The sequence below is a fragment of the Piliocolobus tephrosceles genome, chromosome 14, assembly GCF_002776525.5.
Source record: "Piliocolobus tephrosceles isolate RC106 chromosome 14, ASM277652v3, whole genome shotgun sequence".
In the NCBI taxonomy this organism is placed as follows: domain Eukaryota; kingdom Metazoa; phylum Chordata; class Mammalia; order Primates; family Cercopithecidae; genus Piliocolobus; species Piliocolobus tephrosceles.
Window position 1 is genome coordinate 12,029,176 of NC_045447.1, and position 12,188 is coordinate 12,041,363.

Genomic DNA, 12,188 nt, shown 5'->3' on the forward strand with positions numbered 1-12,188 from the left:
TGGATGGGTGGATGGGCAGGTGGATGGATGGGTGGATGAGTAGGCAGATGGAGGGGTAGGTAGATGGATGGGTGGATGGGTAGGTACATGGATGGATGGGTGGGTAGGTGGATGGATGGGTGGGTAAGTGGGTGGGTGGATGGACAAGTCGATGGTGAGTGAAGAGACACATCAGGCTCTGGGCATAGCTCAACGCAAAGGAGAGAAAGCAGCTAGTTTAGGGGCTCAGTTCTTGGGCAGGTAGAGGGTCATCCTGGTTTTTAGTCCTTGTGTCAGCAGCACTGTGCTGGCCCAGCCTGGGGCTTCTGGGCATGACTGAATGTCAGCCCATCCCATGGTACAGTCACTCATGCACATCAAGTACCAAGCCCAGGGCCTGTCCACGCAGCACGTCATGCCTGTGGATGATGAAACTGAGTCTAAGTCTAGTGATTTGGTCTGTTTCTCTCTGCAGGCAGTGTACGAGCTGCAGCTTCACACGGTGCTGGCCTGTGTGGTGTTTCACAATAGTCATAAACATTGAAAAGTGGAAAGACTTTGCATAGGATGCCAATATTTATCTAGATGTTATTGAAAAAAACATACGGAGATTTGACAATTCCAGACCCTCATTCTCACCCAGTAAACCCTCAGTCTCACAGGTGGGTGGTGGGTGGAGGTGGCCTTCTTTCCAGAGGCCTGTGCTCTCCAGTTTGCCAGTCCCCAGCACTCCCTACAAAGCGCCCAGCTGGGAAGACTGTCCACTGCCATCTCACCACCGTGACTGTGTCTTGCATGTGCATGTATAGGATGATGCGGGCACAGCAAGCAAGAAAGCAAAATGTTTCTCGTACCTGTGACTATTAAAAGTAGGAAAAGGAAAGATAGATTGAGAAAACTATGTATTTTAAAAACATGGGAGAAAGCACATTTTGTGGTGGAAATGAAGATGGCTGCATGATGAACAAAGACAAAAACATGCCTTGCTCTTGCTTTGCTCTCCCCAACCCCTCGCTCCCTGTGGCACCTGCATGTCCAGCTGTGCTGCTCTGGGTGGGGGCTCTGGGCGGGGCTGTGCAGATGCCCTGGCCACTGAATAAATGCCATTTCCCTTCTCTTCTCTTTTTTTCTTTTCTTTTCTTTTCTTCTCTCCCTCTTTCTTTCTTTCTTTTTTTTTTTTTTTTGAGACAGGATCTCACTCTGTTACTCAGGCTGGAGTGCAGTGGCTCGATCTCAGCTCACTGCAGCCTTGACCTCCTGGGCTCAAGTGATCCTCATACCTTGGCCTCCCCAGTAGCTGGGATCACAGGCATGCACCATCACACCTGGCTAATTTGTGTATTTTTTGTAGAGATGGGGTTTTACCATGTTGTCCAGGCTGATCTCAAACTCAGACTCTCAAGATCGGTGGGCTCCAGTGATCCACCCATCTTGGTCTGGCAAAGGGCTGGGATTACAGGTGTGAGCCACCAGGCCCAGCCTAAATGCTATTTCGGTGTCTGCAAACAACCCTGGGGGGGCTTCCTGGTCACTGAGTCAGCATTTTAGAATTCACCTGAATACCACCTAAAAAGCGAGTCGCCCTATTTCTCCTCTTCTAGATTGTTTGTAGAAGAGATTTAAAACCACACTGATTGCCAGTACTGGTTACTGGGTGGAGAATGAGAGCCGTGAGGTGCTCTGGGAAGGTGCCCTCCCCACCCTTTGTCTTGATGCTTATTTTTACACACATGCTAAGTAGCCTTTCACTTGTTCATCTTAGCAGGCATTACTTTACCTAACACTAGAGGTGCAAAAGTTCCCAGAAACCATAAGAAAAGGGCAGGAAAATCTTCCTCTGAAGGACTTGCAAAAGGTGAGATGTTCACCTTGACTTCAATTCTGCATGAGCGGGTATGACTCACAGCGGTAACCAGGGCAGGTGGTTCTGCCTGGCAAACATCACCTCTGCTTCACTTTATTTCTGCAGGCTTAGCCTGCTTCTCTTATTCATATGATGAATGCCTTGGGCCACCACGGGAACAAGCTGTGTGGTGGTGGCGGCTGCTAGGATGACACTGGCTGCTGACAAGACCCAAAAGGGCAGTGGGGGAGGGGGCTTCCAAGACTCTCAGAATTAGGAACTCTATTTATACAATCCACCGTATTAATATGCCTGGGGAGAAAAAAATATCTCAATGGATGATTAAAAGACAATTGTCAAAAGCCACCATCCATTTCTGATAAAAACATTTAGGAAAATAGAAATAGATGGCTAACGCTTTAACAAAAAAAAAAAAAAAAAAAAAGACAATGTCTATAAATAGCAAGTCAAAACGCAGCACTATGGTTTAATATGAAACTACAAACTTCCATTAAAAATATGGATGACACAAGGAGGCCTAGGGACCTGCAAGTCCCTGCCGAGGTGTTGGACAATGGCACACAGGAAGAGGAACAACCTTGCCAGGATGGAGGCCTTAGCATTCGCTGGCAATGTAACTGCTTGCCTGGGGAACCGATGAAACGCAGCTGGAAAGCCATCAGAAACAGTAAAAGAAGCCAGAGGGATATCTAGTTCCAGAAATAATACACAAAAGTCAATGGTTTCTTGACTTACAAGTGATAGAAAATAGAATGAGAAAAAATACCTCGTTCACAAGAACCACAAAGACATAAAGCAGCTAGGAATGACCTAAAGAGAAAGGACCAAGACCTGGGCTAACAAGAGGCATCCTCTGTTTCTGGATTGAGAGACGCTTGATCTAAGATTCCAATTACTATTCTATTCAACCACGTGCTCAATGCAGTTCCAATAAAAATCTAGAGTGGGCTTTCTGCAACTTCCATCCCCCGCAGGATTCTACAGTTCAACCGGAAGAATAGTCCTGTGAATAAAATCAGTAAAATTCTGGGGGAAAAAAGAGAGGACCAACCCTACCCTATATTAAAACTTACTATAAAGCTGTAAGATTCAAAATAGTGTGGTAATAATGTAAAAATAGAATAATGGAGCAGAACGGAATCAAGAAAAACATCCACTGTTCCACTTATATATGATAAAAGTAGCATTTAAGAGTCAAAGAAAGATCGCCAATATTGACAAAACCAGCCAATGTTTTAGGGTAAAATAAAGCTCTCTGTAGGTCTTACCTTCTAATATATTTCAGATGGATTAAGTAGTGGAAAAGTATTTAATATTTTAATATGTAAAATAATAAGGGAAAATAGGGGTGCATGTTTTTATAATCTTCTACAACACAAAGCCCAAATAAACGAAGAGAATATTGCCCATGAACATTTTGAAACTTTTGTATAGCAGAATACACACATCATTTACAAGGTGAAAAGACAGTGATTAAAGCATGTGTATTTGAACTTATAGAGAAAAGTTTGCTGCCTTTAAAACATAAAGAGCTCTTGAAAATCAATGCAAAAGCTACAGAAGCTGATAGAAAACAACTGAGCAGACAGCAAGCAGAAGAGGCTCACGTGAGAACACGGTGGCTCATAAGCATCTCAAAAGTTGTTCAACTTGAAGAATAGTCAAAGATTTTTTCTGTTTGCTTGTTTTAAGAGACATGGTCTCTCTCTGTCACCCAGGCTGGAGTGCAGTGGCACGATGATAGCTCACTGCAGCCTCGACTTCCTGGGCTCAAGTGATCCTCCCACATCAGCCTGCTCCTGAGTAGCTGGGAATAAAGGCATGAGCCACTGTGCCTGGATAACTTTTTAATTTTTGTAGCGATGGGATCATCCAGGTTGGTTTCAAACTCCTGGACCTAAGTGATCCTCTCACCTTGGCCTCCCAAAGTGTGAGGATTATATGCGTGAGCCACTGCACCTGGCCAAAATAAGCAAAGATTATTAATTAAATGGAGGGGCACATGAAGGTCCCAGTGAGTCTTAGCTGGAATAAGGATGTGAGGAAAGGTTCCCTCAGGCACCACTGCGGGACTTCCAATAGCCCCATCCTGTTTGAAAGGCAAATGGTAACATGCATCCTCTTCCAGGGAAAGACCCAGGGGAGCCAGGGCACGTGTACAAGGAAATCTATTGCAGCGGCGTAATAGTGAATAATTGGAAACACCTCAAAAGTCAGTCGATAGTGGATTGGTTAGATAAATTATGGCATAATCATAAAAGGGAACAACATGTAGTCATTAAAAAGAGTAAGGCTGATCTGTAAAGGAATATGCAAAGACATGTAAGACATACTATATAGTGCAGTGCCAGGTCGCGGCCGGCAGTACTGCATGAGCTTGCTGAACGTGTGTGTGCGCGCGTGCATGCGTGCGTGTGTGCGCGCGTGTGTGTGTGCGTGCGTGCATGTGCCCCAGGAGTGGACGGAGGGGGAGGTTCACCTTTTACATGTTCCTGTAATGTTTGCATTTTTATAAACATGGACAACCTTGGTACTCAGGAAAACACTAAATATTTAAAAAATCAATTTTGATCGGCAGGGGAGCTGCTTAGAATGATAAACTGCCCAAAAGAACCTCCACAATTTATGGGAAGAGAATTAATCTTGTCTGTGGCATAAAACTGGTTCCTACACTGTGGTCACATGCTGGTAGAGTCTATGAAGCGGTGGTCCCAAGCTATATCCTGTATTGAAAAGAAGCCTCAGACTTCTCTCATGATTTCTGCAAGGCCATCTACTTAACTCATTCGTTACGTTTCTTTGTTTTGGGCTGGAATTAGCTCAGCTCAGTGGGACAGCCCTGTAGGAATTTGGGTGACAGTTTTGCGTCTTTTAGCAATATATTTAAAAAAAGGAGCAGAACTGGTTGGCTTCTGTTTATTTACATAACTTTGAATATCTGAGGTAGGCAGATTTATTTCCCCAAACATTTCAGCTTCCTAACTGAAAAATAAATACATAACAAGGATTCTGGGTGGTGTGAAATGTTGAATCTCATAGGCAGAGAAAAGGCCCCTTATTTCCTGCTGCAGTTTAAGATTCTACCACTAGATGGTGCAAAGGGACCACACATTTTTCAGGCTGCACCAGTTCGCGCCACAAAATTCTTCAACATTTAATAAGCACCAGGAAAGCTTTCCAAAAGTAGAAAGAATGAACAATTGTGCGGGAAAAGGCACATTTTGCTTTTATAAAATTGGGACGCTGCCATTTCATTACTGATACAAAAATCTGCCTCACTTTATTCCTGTGGGACATAGGTCCCAAATCTACACTAACCTCGTATATTTGAAGAGACCCACAGAAGCCCACGCAATGCGGACATCTAAAAGTTGAATTCAAAAATCCTTTTTACCTCATGCTGCCAAATGCATTTTCGTTAATTCCACCTCAATGTCGTGACGTAAATACTAGTGGAATCGGCCCCAAGCTAAATAAGCAATAAGCCCCATTTTTCAACGCACAAACACATAAAGATGTCAGCTCAAACTGTTTACTAATTAACACTTAAAAAGACACAAATTAGATATGCGTGGCTAAGAGCAATTATAATCAAGACGAATTTCTCTAGTCATTTGGGAACTGAAAAAAATGCCTAATTGCTGGAACCAATGTTTTAAAAACTGAAATCACGCCAGTTAGCAAATATGTTCATTTAAAGAACATTCCACGTGACTACACTCTTGAGGATTGACTACAAACATGAGAACAAGGAAAATATTTAGGTATAAAATTAAAATTGTAAGCTCCCTTAGATTTATAACTTCTTCATTAAATATGTCTGCAAACAGCAGCCCATAAAAACCTGCAGCAATTAAGTGGTTAAATGAACTGCCTCCCTTGTCAATTTTAAAGGGGTGATTAATATTAGAGTGTCCCTTTACTAATGAGACCCTCCCTCATCTTTCGGCTTTAAAGTCGAATGAAAATGGAGGCTGTTGCTCCACCAGGAGTGCAGCAGGCTAATGAGTGCTTCCTCTGCCACAGTTTTGATGGTGGCACCCCCGGAAGGGAATGGGGATCACTGTGGTTTCTGCTGAGGTCGGCAGCTGGTAGAAACGGCTCCACATGGGGCTGGAAGTCGCTCCGGACTTCTCCACTGCCCGGTGCCCTGTCACTGCAGGAAAGGTTCACTCCTGTTCTCACAAGGCTTGCAGGTAGTTAGTTACGCACACAGCCTGAAACCTACACCCAACGCTGCTGCCTCCTGGCCGGGATGGTGAGGTCTTCCAGGGATGCCAGGGCGGGACCGCGGGCGGGGAGGGAGGATACACAGGTAACCAAGACATGAGGATTATTTTAGAAGCTGCTGCCTGGACTGCAGAGCCAGGCAGCTCCCACCCTGATTGCGATGGGGAATCCATCAGCTGGAGAAATGGGGCAACTGCTTACCAGGGAAATAAAGAGCGGCAGAGACAGAGAATATTTATACGCCCATCTCCTCACACCCAGAGAAGATGCTTCATCATGGGCGCTGGCTGCGAAATTACACTTCCCAGGCTCTGGGACACAGACAGCCTTTTGTCTGGAGAACAGTAAGGGCTTCACGGGGACAACAGCCCCACCGGGTCACCCACTGCCCTCCTGCAGAGCTAAACTGGAGGGGAGGGGACGAGGCATGGACAGGTGGGGCCAGGACCAGAAAACTGCCCACAGTGGCCACGAGGCTGGTACTGACTAGCCCCTGGTCACCTCCCTGGCTGAGAGAAGATGAGGTAAAAATTCACTTCCTCATGCCTGGGACTCATGTATGCAGGCCCTGGGAGGACGGCAAAGCCCCTGCTCTGGGTGCGAGGTGACAGAGGTGGCAGGAGCACAGGGCTGCCGGAAGACGGCCAGGCGGGAGGCCGCTGCTCTGTCACGGGGAGCCAGCAGGGTGACGGCGTTTGAGTTGGAATTTCTCTATGAATTATGGCTTCCTTCACTTTCAGCCACCGATGCCAACACGGAGCAAGTCCGAATCATGAAAGGTTTTTTTTGTCTTTCAAAAAATCCTTTTTTTCAAAATTTGCTTCATGGCGCATATATTGATTCTAACTTTAAAACATGACCGTCCTTGGGCGTTTTTGGTGAAATTTCACCCAAGTGCATCAGGTACCACGACTCCTGGGGAGACCCTGGTGAAGAGCAGAGCAGCCACCTCTAACCACGCTCCACCAGCTGCCGGGTGCCCTGATCACTGCGCCATGCCGCGTGCTGGGCTGGGATGAGCAGGCCTGTGCTCCACTTTGGGGGTGACGGGACCTGGGAACTTCTCCCAGAGCTAAACCTATACGGCAGATTTGTCCCCTACCCCAAGCATCCACACTGGGAGACTGTGTCCTGCCCACTGTCTACACAGCCCACGAGGGTCCCTGCAGACACCGGCATCTGAATGGGCTCTCCCCTTCCAGTTCTCCAGGGCAGCCTGGCTGTGCGGGCCCAGCAGCACATGCTCCCTGGGGCCCCTCGGGATGCTGGGGGCTGAGGGACACTGCCCACCCCTAACCAGGTGATACCCCATTTGTCAATCAGTGCTGGGCAGCTACTGGGCCAGACCATCTGTGTCCTTGTAGGGGTGGGGGCAACTCTGCTTGGCTGGCTCTGGGAAGCTCCTTTTGGCTGCCCATGTTCCTAACCTCCATGCTCAGAGTGCACGGGGTCACATGGTTTGTTGGAGGGTGACCGTCCCTGAAGCTGAATGGTGGCAACTGTGTTTGGGCTTCAATTCAGAAACATTCCCCAGGCAGGGCATGGTGAGGACAGTTAACACTGGCAGGAGGGACACTGGCCGCAGTTCTGGGAGGACAGGACAGTGCTGCCTCAGGGCTCACACCTCTATTTCCCTTCAAGTTGGGACCACTGTGTAGTAGATAAAGACGGTCATGTATTCAGCCAGGTCACACTCAGCCCCACTGCTCAGCTCTGGGTTGCTGCTGTGGGAGGCTGGCCAGTCACTTAACTTCTTGGGTCCAGACTTCTGTAAACGGGTGGACCCCACTTCCTCCCACGGGGTGCAGAGGGATCGTGAAGGGCAGCACCTGCTCGGTACAGAGCAGCCTCTCCCTGGAGGCCAGGCTCGCCACCCTGTTTGGGAATCCCGGGTGAGCCTGGGGAGCTGTTCTGGATGAGTGGGAGTGTGGTCAAAGGTCTGTGCCCCTGAACCTGAAAGCAGTCTCCTACTTGTATTTACTCTATTTTTTTTTTTTTTAATTTAATGGTATAATACACCAAGGTTTACAGTGAGCAAAGCAAATTTCTGAGCAGAGACTTCTCTACCCCCAGGCTCCTCACCAAGGGCAGCCAGACCTGTTATAAATGAAAGGCACAAAATCAAATTCATCCCGACCCAGGGGACACTCAGCCCACTCCAGGGCCAAACTTGCAGAGCCCAAGAGTGACAGCCAGTCACTTGGTTCCGGGCACCACTTCTCCTTGAGCCCCCAACTCCCACGAGCAATGCCGAGTTCAGTGGCTAAAAGAAGCAACTTCAGGTTTATTTATGGAGAAAAGCCTCTGCCACGGCTGCAGAAGGAGCCAGCTGGCCAGACTGTGGACATCAACATTACACGAATGGCTGTGCACGTGAATGGGTGGTATAAGGAACTTTTAACTCCTCAGAAAAGTTAAATGAAAAACTCTGTGGTGCTCTCGACTGCGGCGATACTTGTTATGGCTTTCTACCCTGTTTTAAGGTTCTAACCTCTCCCCACTCCCCACGTTTCTTTACATCGACTTTAATTTACTTTAATAGCAAATACAGACCTGTTTTGTTATTTTTTTTTTTGAGACGGAGTCTCACTCTGTCGCTCAGGTTGGAGTGCAATGGTGCAATCCCAGCTCACTGCAACCTCTGCATCCTGGGCTCAAGGGATTCCTCTGCTTCAGCCTCCTGAGTAGCTGGGACTACAGATGTGCTCTACCATGCACGCCCGGCTTTTTTTTTGTATTTTTAGTAGAGACGAGGTTTTACCACGTTGGCCGGGCTGGTCTCAAACTCCTGACCTCAGGTGATCTGCCTGCCTCAGCCTTCCAAAGTGCTGGGATTACAGGTGTGAGCCACCACACCTGGCCCAGACCTGTTTTTGTTTTAAACCCGTCGCTAAAACCAAGAAATACAGCTGGCTTTGGTCCATAGGGATGGCACTTTCGGCCCCAGCAACAGAGCAGTGGGACAGCGGAACGGGTGGGCCTGTGCCGACTCATGCCCTTCTCTGGGGACAAGGAGAATGGTAATGATGGTGACAGTGGTGGCTGTGATAATGGTGGCAGCCAGCAGCCACCGAGGCAGGCACTGGTCCAGGCCATTCACTGGACCTTTGCAGTTAAATCCACATAGACTCTGGACTAAGCACTATTACTATCCTGATTGTGCAGAAAAAGAAATGTTGGCTCAGAAAAGTCAGCGGAAGATCTGAAATTCTAGCCAGGCACTGACTCTGGGGTGTGTCCCCACCCTGGCTCTGCACCTCCTAGGGGTGGCCACACGGTGACTCGCAGCGCCTGACATTGAGACACTGCATTGTAATGAATCACAGATTTCAGTCCTTAGAGTGGGGAAGAGAATAAGGTTTACAGGGTTCCCACCACACGCCCTGGGCCCCACACTGGGACCCTCACCCACTTCACCCCACCCCAGTACCTCAAAGGCCCAACCAGGGTCAGGAACTAGGCTGACTGGCCTCCTAGGCCCCATTTTTCCCACCAGCCTAGAGCACCCCCTTGGAAGGACACAGAGGAGAAGGTCACTTTCCGTCACAGTGGAGGGGATTTGGAGCACGACGCACTGGGTCTCCATCTTGTCTTGGGCCAGTTACTCCAGCTCTGGGAGTCTCCATTTCTCCCCATGACACAGGGAGGAATGAGGCCTGGGGTAGGAACCAGTGATCATGTATGGAAAGCCTCAGGCCCTACGCTGAGCACACAGCAGGTGCTTAAACAGTGCCACTGTTAGGCCCACAGGCAGGCCGGTGCAGAATGGGAGGGGAGATGGCCCGATGCTGGGGCCCTTGCTGTTGGCACGTCCCACCTATACCCATTTGGCATCACAAACCACCGCATGAGACAGGCTCTGCTGTGATCCCAGGGTAAACAGCGGGGATGGGACTTGCCCCCGTCCACGGTGGAGTGGGGCTGGTCTGGAGGTATGTCAGTGTAACCTCTGCCCTGGTGACCACCTGTGGCAGCTGCAGCCCCTCTGAGGCCTTACCCACATCCCTTGGGCAGGGTCCTGCGCAAATGGGGCGTCCATAAGTAGGTGGACCTCACGGCCACCCACAGCTCCCTTGCTTTGAGAGGGGCAGGCGTGAAATTTTATGCACGCCTATGTTTCTAATGTCCTAGCCAGCCTTTTTTTTCCCTGAGTTATCAAAAAAAGAAAAATCTATATATGACAATCAGGTTGGTTTTTATGATTTACTGAAAATCAAAGACAAAGGGGGACTTTTTTGTCTTGTTTTTGCTATGACAGGTTTAGAAATTTGTTGTACTACATTGATTCAATTTTGCTTGATTTCAGCCATCTTTCAATAATGCAACCGGCTTCTGCTAGCTGGGTACACGAGAGAAAACCCCAAGGAATGGAGAATATTGAAATGGTTCTACCATTTCCATCTTGGAGATGAATGTTCCTCTCGGAGGAGAGCTGGCTGTGGCGTGTGACTGCTTAACAACCCGCTCTACAGAAGAGAAGCCACACACCCTGTGCTGTCTTAAGGAAACAGGAGGGCCCTGGTGGTCTGACTCAACCCCCTTTCCTCAGAGTTATCATCCGCATACCAGTCCTGGGTTTCTTTCTTATTAGGAAAATGTGCAAACTGTTTGAAACCAGGCTGCCAGATGCGTTCCAGCTTATGAAGCACAGTGGAAGGTTCCCTGACCTGCCCCTAAATCGTGGAGAGGCTCGGTCATTTCCCCAAACTCCTCCTGGTGGCAAATAATAAAACAAAACAAATGGAGGAAGAAAAGTCAACCTGGTGCCTGTCTTCTAACCTCCACCTTCCCAAAGCTGACACTTCCTTTAAAAAAGGAGAACTGAGGCTCCGTCTGTCATGTAAAACCTTCTGACTTAGAGAAGACAAGATGTGGGTCATATTTGACTGGAAGTAGGAGATACATTAGAATCGAGTTACTTTATCTAAGGAACACATTTGGGTGAAATGAAAGTGTTTTTCTCAGAAGAAAGGAACACCTCCACCTGTCCCTCTCCTGGAGTGGGTCCCTAGGGGAACACGAGAGATGCCAGTGTGCAGGCGATGGCCCAGGCCTGCCCTCCCCTCCCCTGACGGTTTGCTTACCTCTTTTTCGATTTCTGCTAGAGATTTGATGGTGATTCCCAGGAGATCAAAAGGCTGCATCTGAAAATACAGATGAAGTCGCCCTTTTAAATGGCTGAAAAATGCTCTTCCCACACTTACTTTTATGCATGACAATGGTAACGTCTCAAGCCATGGTGTGATCTAGCGTTTCTCCACCCACTTTCCACAGGAAGAGAGTCAGTGGGATTCTCGGTCATGGGTGGGGGTGGCAGAAGTGACAATACAGCCTGCTGCAGGAATGTGGCCCTCAAGGCGCCAGCCCCTGTGCTGCGGGATCTCTGCCTAGTTGTGGTCTGTGGCACTCACAGGGGTCCAGGTCTCCTGGAGGACTGACCATGGCTGCCCTGCTTCACCTCTCTTCTCCCCCTGCCAGCGGAACACGAAGGCAAGATTTGCTCTTTCTCGCTGCAGCTGTAAACTGGAGGTGCCCAAGCTCTCTCCGGAGGCCACCCAGCCACTGTGTCTGGGTAAGGCAGGAGGTTTAAGGAACTCCAGGGAGGAACAGTTCCTCAGGGGGAATCCAGGGCAGGAGCTGGGGAGATTCCAGGTCTTTGGAAATGCCAGGTAAATGAAACAACTGGCCATCAATTATCATTTGAGAAATCAATGTAGTAAAAAATGATAACGTTGCATTTTAATGAGAGTTTTTATAATTTCATGAAGATTGGAGACTTAAAAAAATGCTGGCTTTTCAACAGACAGCATGAAAAATCAAATACACATGGCAGTGAGTGAGCTGGAGGCCCACAGAAGCCTGGACTCAGAGGCTCGGAGGGCCGAGGGTGTCCAGTCCATGTGGCTCCTGGTCTGAGTCCCTGCTGGGCACATAAGTGTTCTGTGTTCCCCAGAGCGGTCCCTGGCCCAGCCTCCTCGGGCCCAGGCTAAACCTGACGGCCTTCGACAGAACCCCAGGGCTCTCATGGTCCTGAAGGGCGATAGCCCAGGGGTGGGAGTGGAGCTGGAGCCTCTGCGAAGCCAGCGGGGGTCTCCTGCGAGGCCGGCTCTGGAGT

At 48.6% G+C, this 12,188-nt stretch overlaps 1 protein-coding gene across 2 annotated transcripts in view; it reads right to left on the minus strand.

Annotated features, from left to right (window-relative positions):
* MVB12B (multivesicular body subunit 12B) overlaps positions 1-12,188 on the minus strand; it is a 171,368-nt gene that overhangs the window by 10,870 nt on the left and 148,310 nt on the right. For both annotated transcript variants that reach the window (XR_004228447.1, XM_031934012.1), the window contains exon 9: positions 11,158-11,217. Coding sequence is in view for 1 of the 2 variants with exons in the window: in XM_031934012.1 (XP_031789872.1) it covers positions 11,158-11,217 (60 nt within the window). In the remaining variant the exon portion in view is untranslated. The remainder of the gene's footprint in view (positions 1-11,157; positions 11,218-12,188) is intronic.